Source organism: Hemiscyllium ocellatum, chromosome 12 (genome assembly GCF_020745735.1).
Source record: "Hemiscyllium ocellatum isolate sHemOce1 chromosome 12, sHemOce1.pat.X.cur, whole genome shotgun sequence".
NCBI classification, from domain to species: domain Eukaryota; kingdom Metazoa; phylum Chordata; class Chondrichthyes; order Orectolobiformes; family Hemiscylliidae; genus Hemiscyllium; species Hemiscyllium ocellatum.
Window position 1 is genome coordinate 82,097,202 of NC_083412.1, and position 22,319 is coordinate 82,119,520.

The 22,319-nt window shown below is 40.3% G+C and overlaps 2 protein-coding genes across 2 annotated transcripts in view; one reads left to right on the top strand and one right to left on the bottom strand.

Moving 5' to 3' along the window:
- get1 (guided entry of tail-anchored proteins factor 1) overlaps window positions 1–16,695 on the bottom strand; it is a 28,048-nt gene extending 11,353 nt beyond the window's left edge. The window contains exon 1 of the mRNA XM_060833781.1: window positions 16,292–16,695. Within this exon, the coding sequence (XP_060689764.1) occupies window positions 16,292–16,381 (90 nt within the window). The 5' untranslated portion in view covers window positions 16,382–16,695. The remainder of the gene's footprint in view (window positions 1–16,291) is intronic.
- A 176-nt stretch (window positions 16,696–16,871) lies between these two features.
- On the top strand, window positions 16,872–19,791 carry LOC132820862 (non-histone chromosomal protein HMG-14-like). The gene is made up of 6 exons (XM_060833213.1): window positions 16,872–17,073; window positions 17,838–17,861; window positions 18,372–18,407; window positions 18,494–18,544; window positions 18,619–18,723; window positions 18,798–19,791. The coding sequence occupies exons 1-6, from the start codon at window positions 17,059–17,061 to the stop codon at window positions 18,834–18,836; spliced, it is 270 nt and encodes an 89-aa protein (XP_060689196.1). The 5' UTR covers window positions 16,872–17,058; the 3' UTR covers window positions 18,837–19,791.
- Window positions 19,792–22,319: the final 2,528 nt, after the last annotated feature.

The window sequence follows — 22,319 nt, forward strand, 5'->3', positions numbered from 1 at the left end:
ATCTTCTATTGCCCCTGGATATGAGTCCTGGTCTTTATTGTCCAATCCCTATGTGGGATTTATTAGAGCAACCTGAGAAACAAATTAAAGCTACCTTATTCACAACCCAAGTACAAACAGAACAAAACTCGAAGCTCCCTTTGGTATCGTACTAAAACATTAAATCACCAACTTCAGGTATAAATTTCATAAATGGCAACAAAAGACTAACCTGAATTAACTTAATGAAGTTAAATGCCCAAATCTACAGCTATAGGATGCACTTTCACACTGTTCCTCACAACTCAAGGAGTTTGTTGGAGAAAATCCTGAGGGACAGGATGTACACGTATTTGGAAAGGCAAGGACCGATTAAGGATAGTCAGCATGGTTTTATGTGAGGGAAATCATGTCTCACTAACTTGATTATGGTTTTTTTTTGAAGAACTAACAAAAAGAATTGATGAGGTGCAGAGGGGTGGACATGATCAATGGACTTCAGTAAGGCATTTGACAAGGTTTCCCATGTGACACTGGTTAGCAAGATTAGATCTGATGGAATACAGGGAGAACTAGCCATTTGGATACAGAACTGGCTCAAAAGTAGAAGACAGAGGATGGTAGTGGAGAGTTGTTTTTCAGACTGTGGGCCTGTGACCTGTGGAGTGTCACAAGGTTCGGTGCTGGGTCCACTACTTTTCATCATTTATATAAATTATTTGGATGTGAGCATAAGAAGTATAGTTAGTGAAGTTTGCAGATAACACCAAAGTTGGAGGTGTAGTGGTCAGTGAAGGTTACTTCAGATTACAACGGGATCTTGACCAGATGAGTCAATGGACTGAGGAGTGGCAGATGGTGTTTAATTTAGATATTTGAGAGGTGCTGCATTTTGGGAAAGCAAATCTTTGCAGGACGTACACACTTAATGGTAAGGTCCTAGAGAGTGTTGCTAAACAAAGACCTTGGAGTGCAGGTACAAAGCTCCTTGAAAGTAGAGTTACAGGTAGGTAGGATAGTGAAGGTGGTGTTTGGTGTGCTTTCCTTTATTGGTCAGAGTATTGAGTACAGGATTGGAGGTCATGTTGCAGCGCTACAGGACAATGGTTAGGCTACTTTTGGAATATTGCATACAATTCTGGTCTCCATCTTATCCAAAAGGATGTTGTGAAACCTGAAAGGCTCAAAAAAGATTAAAGGATATTGCCAGGATTGAAGGATTTGAGCTATAGGTGGAGGCTGGGGCGGTTTTCCCTGGAGCGGAGGCTGAGGGGTAACCATATAGGGGTTTATAAAATCATGAGGGGCATGGGTAGGATAAACAGACAGTCTTTTCCAGAACTAGAGAGCATAGGTTTAGGGTGAGAGGAGAAAGATATAAGAGAGATCCAAGGGGCAATATTTTCATGCAAAGGATGCTGGGACCACAGCTGTTTACAATATACATCAACGATTAGATAAAGGCATTAAAAGTAATATTAGCAAATTTGCTGATAACACAAAGCTGGGTGGCAGGATGAAATGGGAGGAGGATGTTATGTGAATACAGGGTGACTCAGACAGGTTAGGTGAGTGGACAATTGCATGTCAGATGCCATTTAATGTGGATAAATGTGCAAGAACAGAAAGGCAGATTACTACCTAACTGGACTCCGTTTAGGTAAAGGAGAAGTACAACAAGATCTAGGTGTTCTTGTATATCAGTCAATGAAAGCAAGCAAGCAGGTACAGCAGGCCGTGAAGAAAGCTAATGGCATGCTGGCCTTCATAACAAGAAGAATTGATACTGGAACGAAGAAGTCCTCCTGAAGCTGTACAGGGCCCTGCCGAGACCGCACCTGGAGTATTGTGTGCAGTTTTGGTCTCCAAATTTGAGGAAGGACATTCTGGCTATTGAGAGTGTGCAGCATAGGTTTACAAGGTCAATTCCCAGAATGGCAAACTATCATATGTTGAAAGATTGGAATGACTGGGCTTGTACACACTTGAGCTTAGAAGGATGAGAGCGGATCTGATTAATAATCTTATACGTCTCAAAGGATTGGACATCCTGGAAGCAGGAAGCATCTTTGCACTGATGTGGGGAGTCCAGAACCAGAGGACACAGTTTAAAAATAAAGGGTAGGCCATTTAGAACAGAATCGAGGAGAAACTTCTTCACCCAGAGAGTACTGGATATTTTGAATGTAGGTTTGCTCGCTGAAAAAGGTTCATTTCCAGATGTTTCATTATCCTACTAGGTATCATCCTCAGTGGGCCTCAGGTGAAGCAATGCTGCAAATCCCTGACTTCCATTTATAAGTTTGGTTTTCTTTGGGTTGACGATGTCATTTCCTGTGGTGATGGAAATAACACAGGAAATAACATCACTACAGGAAATGACATCGTCAACCCAAAGAAAACCAAACGTATAAATAGAAAGCAGGAATTTTCAGCATTGCTTCGCCTGAGGCCCACTGAAGATGTCACCTAGTAGGGTAACAAAACGTCTGGAAATGAACCTTGCAGCTCATCGAGCAAACCTACATCCAAAACCTCAACCTGAGCTACAAATGCTTGTAGGGGGGGATGACTTACCAGGGGCAAGCAACGAGGTTCAGGCCTCTGGCACAGAGCCTGGCCCCGTTGCTCAGAAGGGTAGGGTGGAGAAAGGTAGAGCAATTGTTCTTGGGGACTCGATAGTGAGGGGTACAGACAGACGGTTTTGTGGGGGCGACAGGGACTCACGTTTGGTATGTTGCCTCCCAGGTGCAAGGGTACGTGATGTCGCTGATCGTGTTTTCCGGGTCCTTAAGGGGGAGGGGGAGCAGCCCCAGATCGTGGTCCACGTTGGCACCAACGATATAGGTAGGAAGAAGGGTGAGGATGTAAGGCAGGCTTTCAGGGAGCTAGGTTGGAAGCTCCGAGTTAGAACAAACAGAGTTGTAGTCTCTGGTTTGTTACCCGTGCCACGTGATAGAGAGTCGAGGAACAGGGAGAGAGAGCAGTTAAATGCGTGGCTACAGGGATGGTGCAGGAGGGAGGGATTCCGGTTTCTGGATAACTGGGGTCCTTTCTGGGGAAGGTGGGACCTCTATAAAAAGGATGGTCTACACTTGAACCTGAGGGGCACCAGTATCCTTGGGGGGAGGTTTGCTAGTGCTCTTTGGGAGGGTTTAAACTAACTCCGCGGGGGCATGGGAACCAGGACTGTAGCTTTAGGGTACAGGACCTTGAGTGTAGGGAGGTTAGGAATAATGCAGCAATCTCTAAGGAGGGTGCCTGTAACCAGAAAGGTGGATTGAAGTGTGTATACTTCAATGCCAGAAGTATAAGGAATAAGGTAGGTGAACTTGCAGCGTGGGTTGGTACCTGGGACTTCGATGTTGTGGCCATTACAGAGACGTGGGTAGAACAGGGACAAGAATGGCTGTTGCACGTTCCAGGGTTCAAATGTTTTAGTAGGATCAGACATGGGGGTAAAAAAGGGGGAGGCGTGGCATTACTTGTCAAAGACAGTATCACAGCAGTGGAATGGACGATGGAAGAGGACTTGCCATCTGAGGTAGTTTGGGCTGAGGTTAGAAATAGGAAAGGTGAGGTCACCCTGTTAGGTGTTTTCTACAGGCCTCCTAATAGTCCTAGAGAAGTAGAGGATAATATTGCGAGGATGATTCAGGAAAAGAGTGAAGGTAGTAGGGTGGTTGTTATGGGGGACTTTAACTTCCCAGATATTGACTGGGAGAGCTATAGCTCGAGTTCATTAGATGGGTCGGTGTTTGTACAATGTGTGCAGGAGGGTTTCCTGACACAATATGTCGACAGGCCAACAAGAGGGGAGGCTATATTGGATTTGGTTCTAGGTAATGAACCAGGCCAGGTGTTGGACTTGGAGGTAGGTGAGCACTTCGGGGACAGTGACCACAACTCGGTGACTTTTACTTTAGTGATGGAGAGGGATAATCGTGTGCCGCAGGGCAAGAGCTATAGCTGGGGGCAGGGAAATTATGATGCAGTGAGGCATGACTTAGGATGTGTGGATTGGAAAAACAGGCTTCAAGAGAAGAACACTAATGAGATGTGGGGAGTGTTCAAGGAGCAGCTACTGCGTGTCCTCGATAGGTATGTACCAGTCAGGCATGGTGTAAAGGGCCTTGTGAGGCAGCCGTGGTTTAGTAAGGAATTGGAGTCCCTTGTGAAAGGGAAGAAGGCGGCATATGTAAAGATGAGACGTGAAGGTTCAGTAGGGGCGATTGAGAGTTATAAGGTAGCCAGGAAGGAGCTAAAGAGGGAGCTAAGAAAAGCGAGAAGGGGACATGAAAAGTCTTTAGCTGGTAGGATTAGGGAAAACCCAAAGGCTTTCTATAGGTATGTCAAGAATAAAAGGATGACTAGGGTAGGTATCGGTCCTGTCAAGGATAGTAGTGGGAAGTTGTGTGTGGAGGCGGAGGAGATTGGAGAGACATTAAATCAGTACTTTTCATCAGTATTCACTCAGGAACAGGACACTGTTGCTGATGTGAATATGGAATCACAAATAATTAGAATGGATGCCCTGGAAATATGCAGGGAAGAGGTTTTGGGAATATTGGAAAGGATGAATATAGATAAGTCTCCTGGGCCTGATGGCATTTACCCCAGGATCCTATGGGAAGCTAGGGAGGAGATAGCAGAGCCATTGGCCTGGATTTTTATGTCGTCGTTGTCAACAGGAATAGTACCAGAGGACTGGAGGATAGCGAATGTGGTCCCATTGTTCAAGAAAGGGAGTAGGGATAGCCCTAGCAACTATAGGCCAGTGAGTCTGACTTCAGTGGTGGGCAAAGTCTTAGAGAGAATGGTAAGGGATAAGATTTATGAACATCTGGGTAGGAATAACGTGATCAGGGATAGCCAGCATGGTTTTGTGAAGGGCAGGTCGTGCCTCACAAACCTTATTGAGTTCTTTGAGAAGGTGACCAAGGAAGTGGATGAGGGTAAAGCAGTAGATGTTGTGTATATGGATTTTAGTAAGGCGTTCGATAAGGTTCCCCATGGTAGGCTAATGCTAAAACTTCGGAGGTATGGCATTGAGGATACATTAGAGGTTTGGATTAGGAATTGGCTGGCTGGAAGGAGACAGAGGGTAGTAGTTGATGGATTATGTTCATCTTGGAGCGCAGTTACTAGCGGTGTACCACAAGGATCTGTTTTGGGACCATTGCTTTTTGTTATCTTTATAAATGATCTAGAGGAAGGACTTGAAAGCTGGGTAAGCAAGTTTGCGGATGACACAAAAGTCGGTGGAGTTGTGGATAGTGAGGAAGGAAGTGGTAGGTTACAGCGGGATATAGATAAGTTGCAGAGCTGGGCGGAAATGTGGCAAATGGAATTCAATGTAGCTAAGTGCGAAGTCGTTCACTTTGGTAGGAATAACAAGATGATGGATTACTGGGCTAATGGTAGGCTACTTGGTAGTGTGGATGAGCAGAGGGATCTTGGTGTCCATGTACACAGATCTCTGAAAGTTGCCACCCAGGTAAATAGTGCTGTGAGGAAGGCATATGGTGTACTGGGCTTTATTGGCAGAGGAATTGAGTTCCGGAGTCCTGAGGTCATGTTGCAGTTGTATAAGACTCTGGTGCGGCCTCATCTGGAGTATTGTGTGCAGTTTTGGTCGCCATACTATAGGAAGGATGTGGAAGCTTTAGAACGAGTGCAGAGGAGGTTTACCAGGATGTTGCCTGGAATGGTAGGAAAATCTTATGAGGAAAGGCTGAGGCACTTGGGGCTGTTCTCATTGGAGAAGAGAAGGTTTAGGGGAGATCTGATAGAAGTGTATAAGATGATTAGGGGTTTAGATAGGGTAGATACTAAGAACCTTTTACCGCTAATGGAGTCAGGTGTTACTAGGGGACATAGCTTTAAATTAAGGGGTGGTAGGTATAGGACAGATGTTAGGGGTAGATTCTTCACACAGCGGGTTGTGAGTTCATGGAATGCCCTGCCCGTATCAGTGGTGAACTCTCCTTCTTTATGGTCATTTAAGCGGGCATTGGATAGGCATTTGGAAGTTATTGGGCTAGTATAGGTTAGGTAGGATTCGGTCGGCGCAACATCGAGGGCCGAAGGGCCTGTACTGCGCTGTATCCTTCTATGTTCTATGTTCTATGTTCTAAATCTTCTCAAAACTCGCTAAGTAGTGGATATATAGAATGCTCTGCCCCAGAAGGCAATGGAGGCAAAGTCTCTGGATACTTTCAAGAGAGAGATGGATAGAGCTCTTAAAAGATAGTGGAATCAACAATTATGGGGATAAGGCAGGAACAGGATACTGATTTTGGGTGATCACATGATCATAATGAATGGTGGTGCTGGCTGAAAGGGCCAAATGGCCTACTCCTGCACGTATTGTCTATTGTGTATGGAATGCACTGCCAGAGGAAGTGGTGGAGGCTAGTAAAATTATAACATTTAAAGGCATCTGAATGGGTATATGAATAGGAAGGGTTTACAGGGATACCGGTCAAATGCTGACAAGTGGGACTAGATTAGGATGGGATATCTGGCCAGCATGGGTGTGTTGAACCGAAGGGTCAGTTTCCGTGCTGTACATCTATGACTCTGATTTTGTTGAGAAAGCAAATATCACAGGATAAACCAATAGTACTGTTTTACAACTTAGTACCTGACTAGAGTAGCGCAGCATTCCTTGCCATTCCATGGTTGGCAAAGCTGTTCTTTGTTTAACACTTTGCAACAGATAGTTGAAGACAGCACTGAGAAGTGAGGGAAACTGTCACTGGATTTAAAAAAAGTTAATAGGAAAAAAGCCCCAAGTGACAAAAGAGTTCACTTTAAATTGAATCCTCATTTTCATAAGTCATAATCTTTATGTGAAGTTGCAAAATATATCACTTCAGAAAGGAATTAAAACTATAAATAGGTAAAGATTCAAGCTGATTTTACAAAAAAGTGTACAAGGTCTGAATACAAGGTCATCATATATTATATAGTTTTTTTTAAGAAGAACTAGTGTCAGTCGAAAAACAAATCTTAGGATTGGGTTCCAACAGCAAATGGGAAAAGACCTTGTTGCCTAGAGCTGGATTTGAAAGTTAAATCACTCCCAATCCAATTTACGCACACAAGATTAATTCCACACGTGGACCAGACTTACACCATCCTGCATCAGGAAAAGATGCAAACACAATCATTCTGGAAAGGTCAACAGTACACAATCAGTTGTGGACAGTTCCAGTCCACAATCTTAATAAGATACAAAAACTTGAAGGAAGTCAATGTTACTACCAGACATTAATGGTGATGCTTTCTCCACATTAAAATTACATCTAGTAGATCTGTGGTTTTTCTAATCACTAAACAGTTTCAGTCCATAATGGAACCAAATTAATCTCAATTGAATTAATGAGACCTGATGAAATGAATGGACTCAGCAACTGAAGAAAGTATTGGTTCCAGATCAATTATATTTTGAGAAATGGTTCTTTCAATTTTGCTCCTCGGAGTCAACACTTTACAGAAAATTGACATTAAAACTGGCAAAAAAAAAACAATTGCCAATGCAGCACACACTAGTAAAACGGTAGTGGGGTGAAGAGGAAGATACTAGTTAATGATTAACTAAAAAGTGGAGGGAACCTGAACAACTGGCTACATTTGTAATTTCCCATAATACAATATTCCAAGCTACAGATTAAAACAGTTAACTTGAAAATCAAGGGGTTTTCAGACTGAAAGGCAAAGTAAGTCAATTAAAACAGAGTTGATGAGTGAGATGTTGTGCAAGTTAGGATATGAGCAGCACTTTCAATTAGAAAAAACTTTACAGGAGATACAAGATGAGGATAGATAGAGATTTTAGCAATAGGCCTGAGGCAGTATAAAGTTAAGTAATAAGAGAGAAGGATGTCAGCAGTCTTGGCAACAGAGAGGATGTGGTATCAGAGATGCACCTCAAAGACAAAAAGGAATGGTACTATATTGGACATCTTTGACACAATGTTTTACTTTTCATATGCACAGTGATCAAATTAATGAGACAAATCTAATGCAATATTATATTTGGGGCGGTATGGTGGCTCAGTTTTTAGCACTGCTACCTCACAGCACCAGGGTCCTACGTTTGATTCTAGCCTTGGACAACAGTCTGTGTGGAGTTTGCACATTCTCCCAGTGTCTGTGAGGGTTTCCTCCCACAGTCACAAAGATGTGCAGGTCAGTTGAATTGGCCATGCTAAATTTCCCGTAGTGTTAGGTGCATCAGTCAGAGGGAAATGGGTCTGGGTGGGTTACTCTTTAGAGTGTCATTGTGGATTGGTTTGGCCAATGGGCCTGTTTCCACACTGTAGAGAATCTAATTTAATCATAAAAGGAGTGGTTTTAGAAAATGTTAAGTGGAGGACTAATTGGTCATAACCAAGTGGATGCTCATAATTCTATACCAATTGCAAGAAAGCAAGCCAAGTTCAAGAAAATAATGAGATTCAAACTAAAGTTCAAAACAAAATAAAAAGCAGACATTTTGACAACAACCCTCGAACCCTAAATTTGAAGTAAAGGAGGATGGGTAACCCACTTTCATTATTGTTTGGATTATATTTATAATATACCAACCAACAGCATTTAGGATTTCAAAGCAAGTTTTGTGCATAGATTCCTTTGAGTTTTATGTGCAGATAATTTTTCTTGGAAAATGACAGCTGGTGGAACGGAAAGGGTTTAGTGAATAGTAAAGAATAATACATAGCCCAAAATGTTAATCTGGCTAAACGATGCATTGCTGGACATGAAGCAGACTGAACATGAATACAACAGTACATCAGCTCTTCTGAATACATATTTATCAATACTTTCTGGAAGAATTTAAATAAATCAGAATATTTGAGAAATTTCCAGAATTATAAATACTACAGATAATTCTGATAGATTGGGGTGGGGGCCAAGTTTGAAAACAGGAAAACTGAAAGAAAAGGGATGAGGACTTATGGTCACATTGTTCAAGAGTCACATAATTTGCTTCCAGCAGTTAGAAGGAAACAGAGTTTATAGTTGGAAAATTGCTAAGAAAATGCAAAACATAGGACATGATAGGAGATTTTAAGCATCCTTTAAAATTATTGTTAAAGATAGTAGAGGGTGCTGAATTCTTAAAATACATTCAAAAAAAATCTTGCAGCCTGTATACAGGAATTTAACTTGGAGGTGGAAGGAGTATCAATGGAAAAACATTAGTGGTAGTGATCAGTTAGATTTAGTAGTTATGAAATAAAGAATAAAATTTCAAAAAAAGCATACAAATTCCCTGGTCAGATCTGACAATTACTGTGTACAAATCGCATCCCATTCTCCACAAGACATTACCAATTTTAAGTACAGGTATGAAACTATTGCAATCTCCCAAGTCACAAACACAAGACAATTGACAGTTTTTGCACTGCATCTACAAGAGTCTATGCTTGGAGGACTGTATCATACAAGGATAAACAGACAGCTAGCCCAAATTGAATCAGTATCAAGTCAAACACCAATTTTGATAAGACAGTTAGTTCTACATAGCACACCAGTTACATAAGCATAAGGTGGCATGTGGGCATTTAGAACAAAGAGGATACTGGTGATGTCAGATGTAGCCTTGCAATCAGACTTAGCACTATTTGCCAGCATTTGGCCCATATCCCTCTAAACCCTTCCTATTCATGTACCCATCCAGATACTTTGTTTTAAATAGTAGTAATTGAACCCATCTCCACCACCTCCTGTAGCTGCTAGTTCCCTCTCATCTTAAACCCATGCCCCCTAGTTTTGGACTCATCTAACCTGGGGAAAGACATTTCTATGCACCCGATCCATACCCTTCATGATTTTACAAACCTCTAGAAGGTCACCCCTCAGCTTCTGAAAAGTCCCAGGGAAAAAAGTCCCAGCCCATTCAGCCTCTCTCCATAGCTCAAATCCCAGCAGGATCCTTGGAAATCTTTTCACCATCCTCTCAAGTTTAACAACATCCTTCCTACAGGAGGAGGACCACAAATTTGTGCAGTATTCCAAATGTGGCCTCATCCATGCCCTGAACAGCCATAACATGACATCCCCACTTCGACATGCAGTGTTTTGACCAATGAAGGTAAGTGTGCCAAATGCCGCCTTCATCATCTCGTCAACCTATAAATCCACTTTATAGTACCTACGCATCTGCACTGCTAGGTCTCTGTTCAGCAACACTCCCCAGGGCCCCATTGTTAACTGTACAAGTCCTGCCCTGGTTTGCTGTACCCAAAATGCAACACCTCACATTTACCTAAATTAAACTCCATCTGCCACTCAGCCCATTGGCTCATCGGACTATGATCCTGTTGTGTTTTGAGATAATCTTCTTTACTGGCCACTACACCTCCAATTTTGGCATCATCTGCAAACTTACTAACCATACCTTCTATATTCACATCCAAATAATATATAATAAAAAAGAAGTGATGAAAAGCAGTAGACACAGCACCAATCGTTGTGGCACATTGCTGGTCAGTCCTCCAGGCCAAAAAGCAACCCTCCACAACCACCATCCTCTGTCTTCTACCTTCAAGTCAATTTTGTATCCAATTGGCTAGATCGCCCTGTTTCCACGTGATCTAATCTTACTAATCAGTCTACCATGCAGAATCTTGTTGAATGCTTTGCTGAAGTCCACATAGATAACACTTACTGCTCTGCCTTCATCACGCTTCTCTGTTAGCTCTTCAACAAACTCAATCAAGTTAAACAGACACAATTTCCTATGCATAAAGCCATGCTGACTATCCCCAATATCAATCCTGGCCCTTAGAATCCCCTCCAACAACTTGCCCACCACCAACGTCAGGCTTACCAGTCTACATTTCCCTTGCTTTTCCTTAGCACCTCAGCGTGACTATCAATGATACAAATATTTCAGCAAGGGGTCCTATAATTCGTTCCCTAGCTTCCCACAAAGTTTTGGGAAACACCTGATCAAGTCTCAGGGATTTATCTATCATTATGCCTTTTAAGACCTTCAGCATTTCTTCACTAATATGAAATGTTTTCAAGACATTTCCCTAAGTTCCCTAGCTTCCAAGTCCTTCTCCACAGTAAATACTGACAAACTATTTGTTTAGTACCTTACCAATCTCCTTTGGTTCCTCACGTAGATAGCCACTCTGATTCCTTCTCTCCCTAGTTCTTTGGATTCTCCTTAACTCTTAATTCTAAAGTTAAGCTTCAAAATCTATTCTTAAAAGAAATCACTAGGAGTCAGAAATACATAGTTATTAACTTTGACACAAAAAACCTAAATATACAATAACTGATTTTAATATATTTCACAGTTTACATCAATATAAAACCATAAGACTAAGAGCTGAAATTAGGCCATTCATTCAATCATGGCTGGTATGTTTGTCAACCCCATTCCCTCATTTGTCTCCATAACCTTTGATGCTCAAGAACTTCTCTATCTCAGTCTTAAATATACTCAATGACTGGGCCTCCACAGCCTTCTGTGGCAATGAATTCTGTAGATTCGCCATTCTCTGGCTGAAGAGGTTTCTCCTTATCTCCACTCTACAAAAATCTCCCTTTACTGCAAGGCTGTGCCTCAGGTCCTAGTCTCTCCTACCAATGGAAACATCTTCCCAACATCTACTCTGTCCAGGCCATTCAGATTTCTCTACATTTCAATTAGATCTCCCCCATATCCTTCTAAACTCCACTGAGTATAAACCCAGAGTCCTAAAAACATTCCTCATATGTTCAGCTTTCCCTGGGACCATTCTCATGCACCTCCTCAATACACTCCAGGGCCAGTTCATCCTTCCTGAGAAATGGGCCCAAAACTGCACACAATACTCCAAATGTGGTATGACCAGAGCCTTATAAAGCCTCACACATCCCTGCTTTTATATTCAAAGTCCTCTTAAAATAAATGCCATCACTGCCTTCCGAAATGGTGGCTCAACCTGCAAGTTTACCGTGAGAGAGAATCCGAGACTAAATTGTTTCCAACTGCAGAAAGATAGAGGACAGTACAAATTTGATGCATTTGGTAAAGGTAACAAAAAGATGACAGATTTTTTTTAGGATTTTCAATGCACTACCTTGAGTGTCATGGAAACGACTTAATACTTAAATATTTTGAAAGAGAAAAATATTGCATGTTTTTGAGAAAACAGGCACCGAGTGTAACTAACTGGACTGCTGAACACCGAAGATTACAAAATGTTTAGAAGGAGAGCAGGCAAGTGCTTTTCAGATTATCCCTACACTCACCACAACTCCAACTCCACTGATGACATTTCTCATATCATTGACAATTTATAAACAACAATATCACTTAATTAGCATGTAGCCATTACCTATACCCCAATTCCACAGGGCTTTGCCCGAAACGTTGATTTTCCTGCTCCTCAGATGCTGCCTGAACTGCTGTGCTTTTCTAGCACCACTCTAATTTAGAATCTTGTTTCCAGCATCTGCAGTCCTTGTTTTTACCCAATTCCACTGGGCCTCATGCATCCATGCCAGACCCGACTAGATAATAAAAAAAACTGCATTTCAAAAGAAAAAGCCAGCACTGATTTGATAGGTTCTATCATGGCCTAACCTGGGAGAAAGTGAAGACTGCAGATGCCGGAGATCAAAGTTGAGAGAGAGTGTGCGGTGCTGAAAAATCGCAGCAGGCCATACAGCATTCGAGGAGCAGGAGAATCGACGTTTTGGACAGAAGCCCTTCATCCTGGTGGGACATGGATAGGGTAAATAGGCAAAGTCTTGTCCTTGGGGTCGGGGTGTCCAGAACTAGAGGGCATAGGTTTGGGGTGAGAGGGGAAAGATATGAAAGAGACCTAAAGAGCAACTTTTTCACACAGAGTGGTACGTGTATGGAATGAGCTGCCACAGGATGTGGTGGAGGCTAGTACAACTGCAACATTTAAAAAGCATCTGGATGGGTATATGCATACGAAGGGTTTGGAGTGATTGCGCTGAGTGATGGCAGATGGGACTAGATTTGGCTTGAGATATCTTGTCGGCATGGACAAGTTGAACTGAAGGGTCTGTTTCCGTGCTATACATCTCTATGATTTGGGTCAGCTGCTAAGGTCTCTAACATTTGCTTCTCAAGACATCATTAAATGAATGATTGCTTTTTCCACAGGTATGAAATAAGCCAAAGAATGGGGTCAGCACATAAAGCTTCAAAAGGTATTACGGAATCATAAACACAGACAATATAAATGACATAAGAAGCTGCTGGAACTGCTCAGCAGGTTTGGCAGCATCTGCGAATAGACATCAAAGTTAACATTTTGGGTTTGGTGACCCTTCCTCAGAATTTAGATTTTGCCCATTTTTAATTTAATATAAATGACAGTTGTCTGCTAATTTATTGCTTTAGGCAGGTTAAGTATATCAAACTTTAGATATGATCAGATGTGCATGTTGAACTAGTAATATAATGATCATAATTTGATTTTCTGATTAAAAAAAGCAAGATCTCTTATTAGATCGCAGCAAGTTTAAAACTGGTAGCTTCCACAGTTGATTTAGTTAAATTCTAATCAGAATTGCGCTGATTAAAATGTAAGTGTGCTTGCTTCAACCAGTTGAATTTCATAAGAAACGAAATATTAAGTCATGTTTTCCTAGTCCAGAATATGAAAGTAATTGTCCAGGTATCAAAGAAAAGGAATTTCAAAAGCAGAATTACTCAATATTGCACATATTTCAATAGAATGAAAATGACTGTCCAACTTAAAAGTCGCAGTCGATTTACATTCCTGTTGCCTTGTTAAGTCAGCATTTATAACATTGCTCCTTTAAACAAGTAAAAGCAAGGGCATGACTGTAAAATAATGCTGCAAACTAGGTAGTACTGTACATGGAACTCTGAAGGAATGCAGTTGACTCACAATTACACCTGTCACATTAGATTAGAATAGATTACTTACAGTGTGGAAACAGGCCCTTCGGCCCAACAAGTCCACGCCGACCCGCCGAAGCGCAACCCACCCATTCCCCTACATTTACCCCTTTTACCTAACACTACGGGCAATTTAGCATGGCCAATTCACCTAACCTGCACATTTTTGGACTGTGGGAGGAAACTGGAGCACCCAGAGGAAACCCACGCAGACATGGGGAGAACGTGCAAACTCCACACAGTCAGTCGCCAGAGTCAGGAATTGAATCCGGGTCTCTGGTGCTGTGAGGCAGCAGTGCTAACCACTGTGCCGCCCACAATTAAAACCACTAAACTATTCCTGAGCATTTTCATTTGGAATCTGCAAACCTTAAAACAATGTCAAGGCTCAAGCACAACATCTTTAATAAATTTACATTCTTCACACATAATTTAATGATTTTTCAGACTACACCCACCTTCAACAAATACTAAAATGCTCACCTCACTAAATAAACATTTAGTCAAGTCCATAGCAATGGTCATTGGAGACCCCGACATATTACAACAGACGATTGCAAGCTATGTATCCCCACTAATGTGACCATACGTATGGTGTGACTTACCCCATTCCTTCCTATGTGCCAATAGAGAAAACTGTTGTACTAATTTGCTTTCCTCTTCATAATCTACATTTTCTCTGACAATATGATTTCCTTAAAAAGCATCCCAGAGATTTCATATTTTAGTACTGTTTAGGATTTAGGCTCAGTATAAATGTAGGCATGGATTCTTATCCCACTACTGCCACTTGCACTGTTGGTTTTTGTCACAGACAAAAGGCCGAAAGGCCTGTTCTTGTGCTGCATTGTAATAATACAGCAATTAATTTAAAAATGCAAAGGGTTCAAAAAGGTCTCTGAATGAAGTTAACACACACATATACACTAACGCTTTGATCCCAAACTGCAACTTGTGCATTTCAGTGACTGTGAACTGCAATTTTGTGTCCTCACACTTTCTCAATGAAGTTCAAGTAGTAGCAAAAACAAAGTGAAGGAACAAATCATAACCGTATAAATCGGTCAGCATGTTCTGAGAAAAAGGAAGCATGCCACCATGCAATTTTTGTTCTCCATTTTGCTAGTATATTTTAAATTATGAATAATCCTTAGCCAAAAAATTCAGCCCACTTCATCTCTTTTGGATCTGATGATTGTACCCAACAGGGTTGGTAATAAATAGTTTGACATAGTTTCAAATAAAAAATATACAGCACGTTGTGAAGTTGTGAGCCTTCATTTCATCCTTGGAATATTTCTGGGAGAGGATACAGAGGAAAAATTGGTAGTTTGCCCTTCCATTTCAATCTCAAAAATGGTTAAAGTCAAGAAGAAATATTTATTTTTAAACATTGATCTACTGAACTTGGTCATCAATTAGCAATATTTAATTCAGCAATGTCAATTTTAATTAAGCATCAAATTGCCAGAAACATTTCAAATTTGAAGAAATTAATTTCTGAACCTTCAATCTGTGCTTTCACATGACAAATATTATTATTTTAATTTCACCAACACTGAACCCATAGACAATAAAATTAAACTATGAAAACATTTTTGTTGTAACATCACCTAAACCACCATTTAAAGTCTTAGTTTCTGAAGGTATTAGTAGCTATGTTTAACATAATACCCAATTTACTGTATTTTTTTGTAATCACAATCTGGATTTTTAAAAAGAAATCATGGTAAATTTTGGTTATCAGCTTTATTCATCTTCCTTAAACCACATAATAAAGTCACAGATCATAAAGTTTGAGTCTACAAAAAGGCAAATAAAAACCACAGGCTTCCATAAACGTACTGTACATATTTCCCCTAGCTGTTGGCAATTACATGCGAGACCCCCCCAACCCACCCCACAATTTAGATAAGAACTGCGGTTGATATAAATCCGAAACAAGAAATAGAAACGGCTGGAAAAAACTCAGCAGGTCCGACAGCATCTATGGAGAGAAATCAGAGTTGAGCATCAGGTTCAGTGATCTTAATTTAATAAGACACAAGCATCATTCATTGCAGTTTATGACACACTTTAATCCCCAGATTTAAATAACTCTGGCTCCATTTGTAAATACAGTATAAAGTACAAGTGACTTAACATTGTTGAAAAGGAATCGCTAATGAGAACGTTTGCTTTAAATGCGTTTTATGTTAATAGAAGGACAGCAACGTATCTAAATTATAAAAGATATCTTCCAAAATTTTACTGCGTTTTACGCACCTAATTAAACATTTTTCTTCATTGCAATATCTGTACAGAAAAAAACATTAAAATGTGTAATATATATATATACGGCACTTTTAACAAAACTACTCAACTATCATTGTTAGTCTGGACTTGCAAACAAATACTTACAAGTGAGGAAAGGGTTGGCAGTAGCATCTTGAACAGACTACATAACAAAACTGAGCCAAGCACTAACAACCACGCACAGCTCTCCGCCATGTTGCTATCATTTAACCCCACCCCAAAAAAAGCTCACGGTTACAGCCGCAAATGGAGTTAAACTCCAGTCATTCCTCGCAAATGGTACCCTCCACTAATAATGAATTTCATCAGTAAGGCAATTTGAGTGGAATACAACAATTTTTTAAAAAGCTACAGGGGAGGGTTACAAATGGTTTAATGCATACACGTTGGAAATAATCGTTTGGATTTGAAATTTGCAATCACAGAAGGCTTTCACTACGCCTTTGTTGAAGACGGCAAAACGTGTAGAAACCTGAGAGCGAGACAGCTTCCAATCAGCATTGCTGCTCTGCACGCGCCCCCCTCCCAACTAAAACATCAAACAGTCCGCACGGCGCGGGGCTATGTGATTGATAGCCATTCTGCACCAATCAACGTGCTGTCTATGTTTCGAATACGATACGACAGCCAATCGGCGCCCGGGACTTGCCATCATGTTCGTTGATATTGAGTGAAGGAACGAATCTGGTTCGAACTAGTTGGTTTGGATGTATTAACGTTCCAGACTTGTATTGTAACAAGGTAGTTGTATAGGATCCGGGGTTTGGCAGTGCAACTTGATGTTGTAGGAGTGCAATCTGTTTGTGTATTAGTTATCTTGCATCCCAATTTTTTTATTACGCAGAAAAATATTTTATACAAATCCTCCAAACATGCCTAAGAAGGCGGTGAGTAGTTTTTAATTTTAATTTTTTTCGAGGAGGGAACAAATAGATTTGTAAAAGGGGTGACGAGAGATATTGCGAGTGTATTAAATGTTTGACTTTTTAATGGAATTGTAATCAGAATTCTGCAACGTTTGGCTTTTGGCTTTAAAAAAAATACCCTTTTAAAAAATTCTGTTGCGACGAGGTGTACTAGAATGTTTTTAAAACTGTAGCAAACCCTTTCCAGAAGCAGACTGGAAAATTGCGCTTCCACCAATTCTGTGAAAGGTCAAAATCTTGTCGGTAAATTAAAGTATAGTACATTGTTCCACACGCAACCGCACGTGCATAAAAGTGTTGAAAATATTTTCTTCGCGTATTTATTTTTTACAGACGGGCTTTTCCAGGAGACAAAGGTGTGTGGGGGTGGGCGCGAAATGGTAAAGAGCCATGTTGATTTAGGTTGCTGTTGTTCATTCTGTAAACTGGGCAGCTCCATTCAGAATCTGGAATATTCTGTAACCCTTTGGAGGGGTGAGAATGCAGTACGGAGTTCTGAAGTTTGTCCAGCAGGTTACAAATAGGCGGGAAGGATTTGCATTACGTCCCTTATTGCGCTCTGCATCATCCCCCTTACGCATGTTTCCTCGATCTTCCGGACTAGGATGTTTGCAAACATTTCGGCAGTACCGTCCTGGTCCTCAAGGCTTTTTTTCCTCCATGACGTTGTTGCTTGCGCTATTAAATTAGTTATTTTTGTAACTGCTGTTTTTTTTATTTAACAGGCCGCTGATACAGTAATAGACAAAGTAAGATGCATTTTCATTAATATTGCTGTCAACTTTGTTTACGATTATAGTCTAGAGTTACAAATCTGATTTAAATCGCAATTGTACAAAAGGTGTTAAAACATTATTTGGAAAAGTGCACATTAATTGCTGATTATGAATCACTAGTAAGATTATTGAAATTGTTTAAATATTATAAATGTGTAGTTTGAAATTTTGTTTTATCTCGAAGCAATGTGTTATTGTTCCTCTCCATATCGCACTACATCACTACTGAAAGTGCAAATTGATAACTAGATTTGTTTCTAGTAAAGCCAAGTTATGCTGCCTTTCTCTCAAGTTATCAGAGAAGAATTTTTGGCAACCTTGATTCAGCTTTTTCTTTTGAATTTTAAGAAGCTGAGCTTCATTGCAGAGATATTTATGTTGAAGTATGTCTGCAACATATAGGAGTTGAATGCAAGATGTCAATGTATGGAGAAGGTCTGCATTTTAATTGTATAAACTGACTAATTATTTGTTCTCTTGTAGTCACTACCAGCACCAGGTTATATGCAATTGAGGAAGGTATGGCATAAAACTCATTTTAATTTTCATTTAAGTGAAGTTCTTTTGTAGAATATGATTGACTTTTTAACCTTCTACCTTCTCAGAGAAGTATAAAACCAACCAAAGAAAACCCAAAAAAGAAAGCGACTCCTCAAGTGAGTTTCAGTTCGTTATCAATTCTGAATTTTTTTCCCCTGAAATATTCCCTAGAACTGCCTTTCTTCTGCAGAAAAAAACCAAGGCCAGAGCAGCCAAAGCAAATCCACCACAAGCTAATCAAGAAACCACTGATGATTCTGTACCTGCAGAAAATGGTGAACGGAAAAACAATGAGGTAAATAGATTAATCAAAATGATCATATGAATTTTTGTTTACTTTGGATATTAATGCAGATTCATATTTTTCAGGCACCCATTGCTGGAGAGAATGAAGCCAAGTCAGAATAACATCTGTCTTGCCCCTTATCATTGGTCGATGTACCTCTTGTACAATTCAGAGGAATATTTTTATCAACTATTTTGTAAATGCAAGGTTTTAGTAGTTCAAAAATGGGCAACGCCATTTTGAAATAGGAGGGAATCCCAACACAATTACACCGTTCTTTCTTCCCTGCCATCCGTTTTCCATCTAAAGAAGTTAATGTGTGTAAATGTTAATTTCTTTTATATTAAAGATAAAATAATTGTGTACTTGGATGTTACAGGAATTTTGCCATGAAATCCACAAACACACTGGTGAGAGATGTTAGTGAGTTTGAAAATCTGTTTTGATAATCCATGTAACATTCCATGGGCAAGGGTGGGACAGTTTATTATCCTGACTGTCATGGACATTTTAAAAGAACTGAAAAACTGGCTTTTCTCAAAATATTTTAGACTTGTTTGTATGTTAAACAACAAAGGTTTAGGAAACTTGTGTGCCCATTGTTTGAAATTTTAATAGATAACTTTTGCCTCCAAATCTGCTTTAGTCATGGATTTCCCTCATAGACTGTGTGGCAATTTTGTCTGGACAATATCTGTGATAGTATTTCTTGGACTTCCTTTTTTCTTCTGTGAAACTGCTGTGAATGGGTTCAGTAAGATAGCTTTGGGGGTTTATAGTGTGATATGTCAGCAGTATGAATAGGTTAATTACCTACAGAAAGTTCTGACTGCCATGCGTGCGTAACAAATGTTATACATATTTGGTCAATGTTCCCATAGTTACATAAGTTTTCAAAACATCATGCTGAAAGGTCACTGAAACTTTGGAATTATGGTATTAACATTTTTAACTACAAGTATTTTGAAACCTTTCTTCCTATTTCGGTACAGGTTCTGTGTAGGATTGTACAGACTGTTCATAGCTGTATCTGTGTAATGGTGAATTTTAAAAAAATCAATAAAATACATGGCTTAAGTGTGGACTTTGTGGATTTTTAGGTCATAGAAATGGGCTGGTTTTTTCTTTTGGAAAAAAAAGGGTGTTGAGAAACACTTAATTTTTAAGAAAAATAATTATTCACAAAGCCATCTTGGAACAATGTATCATTAAAGTGATTAAAACAATTCCAAGGCACCTGGAACTTTTGTCAGGGAATATTTGCCACTGAACTACATAAAGAAATATTGGAACAGTTGACCCAAAACTTAGTCAAAGAGGTAAGTTTGAAAATAATTCTTAGAGGATGGAGGAGATTTGATTTTTGAGGAAGAAATGGGATAGTTCAGGGCTTGACTTGCTGGAGGAAAAGCTGTTCAGATAGGGTGAAGGTAATTGGACAAAAGTGAGGACTGCAGATGCTGGAAACTAGAGTTTAGATTAGAGTGGTGCTGGAAAAGCACAGCAGGTCAGGTCAGGCAGCGTCCGAGAAGCAGGAAAATCGACGTTTCGGGCAAAAGCCACCTCTGAACACTTCAACCCTAGGGCATCAATGTGGGCTTCACCAGTTTCCTCATTTTCCCCTCCACTCCTCTTCCCCCACCCCCCTTACCCCAGTTCCATTCTTCCAGCTCAGTACTGTCCTCATGACCTGATCTACCTGCCAATCTCCCTTCTCTCTGACCTATCACCTCCATCTCCACCCCCATTCATCTATTGTACTCTTTGGTACCTTCTCCCTAGCTGCCCCCCCCACACACACACACACACACACTTTATCTCTCCACCCTGGAGGTTCTCTACCTCTATTCCTGATGAAGGCCCGAAACTTCGATTTTTTTTTTCATGCTCCTTGGATGCTTCCTGACCTGCTGTGCTTTTCCAGCACTACTCTAATCTAAACTCTGAAGGTAATTGGAATCTGTACAATTGAAAGGGTATATCATTCTATCAGGGTTATAAGCCTATGTTATGGAGTTGGTAGGGGACATGTCCATAAGTGAATTTGAACACTGAGGATTTTGAAATCAAAATCTTTTTAATTGGGAGTCAATGTATGCCAAAAGTGTGGGTGATGAATGAATAGGACTTAGTGGCAAGTTGGATTCAAGAACAGTTTTGAATGAGCTAGGTTTAATGGAGAATGCTCATGGTGGGAGGGCAAAGTCTAACCTGAGGGAATAAGTACGTAAATATCTGATTGAAAGTTTGGATTCTGCAAAGAATATTAGTAATGCAGGAAGGATACTTCTGCTTGGTTGAAATAAACCTTTTTACTTTTCTGCTATCTGATATCAGAAGAACTTAACTTTCCAACTTATGGTGATAATGACATGCAAATTCCAACATCTGTCTTGTACCTTTGGTACAAGTTGCGTTGTGAAATCTCCAAGATTTAATGATCGAACAAAATCAGAAATTGCTGGAAAAACTCAGGTCTGTCAGCATCCACGGAGAGAAGGAAGAGCTAACGTTTTGGGTCCAGTGACCCTTCAGCCTAGATTGTAGCCAGGAAAAGGTTGATGGAGACAGGAGTAGGTGGAGATGGAACCCAGAGCAAGAGAGGAAAAAACCGTTTGGGCAGACAAAAGAATGAGCAAAGGTCAGCCTGGGAGAATGAATAGTTGCTAATGGAAAACATTAGTGGCTGGCAATGGGTTGTGTGTGGTAGCAGCCAATTTAATAATAGGGTGTGATATGTGGTGGTTGGAGTAAAGACATGGGAGAAGGTGCTTAAGTCTTAAAATTATCGAATTCAATACTGAGTCCAGAAGGTTGCAGGGTGGAAAACGAGGTTTTTCCAGCTTGCGTTGAACTTCAGTAGAACAGTGTAGCGAGCCTGAGACAGATGCTGGCTGGGCAACATGCAATGTTGAAATGGCAGGCAATGGGGAAGCTGAGGGGTATTTTTGTGGACAGAACATGGGTGTTATGCAAAGTATTTGCCCAGTCTCTGCTCTGTCTGCGCTTCCATCTCCCCAGCATAGAGGAGACCATATTGTGAGCAATAAGTAAATGATGGATTTAATGTTGGTATCATACAAAAGCAATGGATGGCTTTTGATGTTTTTAATGGTAATTCTTCCAATTTGATTACTTTGTAAATTTTGCAGCAGGGTCCACAGACAATGATCTGGAGTTTAATCTTACAGTTCACTTAAATCTGAATTTACATGTGCTCTGTTTGTACTTTTCATTGAATTGAATTTATCCTGATTTTTTGATATCTGATTAGAATACTGAGTTTCGAGTAGAATGTTCAAATATTTTTCAGAAAGATGGTGAAACCTATTTTGTTTTAAGGCATTTACTAATGTTAGGGATATGGTTGTATTTGTGTCAACAGTCCTCTTACCTTTGAATTCACTGAATCTAACAATTGGCAGTGCCTTACAATTGTCTAGACTTTTTCCTGAACGTCATTCTCGATTTTGATAACTGCACATTTTAGAAGTCTTCAATGTCTGTGAATTGCTTATGATATCTGGCTGTGAAAATGATAAATGAAATCATTCTTTAAAGGGACCATTGGCTAGTGATTGGAACGGAGACCAAAGTGAATGAGA

What these genes read in the sequence shown, in the direction of transcription:
- LOC132820862 (XM_060833213.1), top strand. An exon ending in AAAAGAAAGCGACTCCTCAA is followed by an intron (nt 18,545 to 18,618) that starts GTGAGTTTCAGT and finishes TTTCTTCTGCAG; the next exon opens with AAAAAAACCAAGGCCAGAGC. An exon ending in GTGAACGGAAAAACAATGAG is followed by an intron (nt 18,724 to 18,797) that starts GTAAATAGATTA and finishes CATATTTTTCAG; the next exon opens with GCACCCATTGCTGGAGAGAA.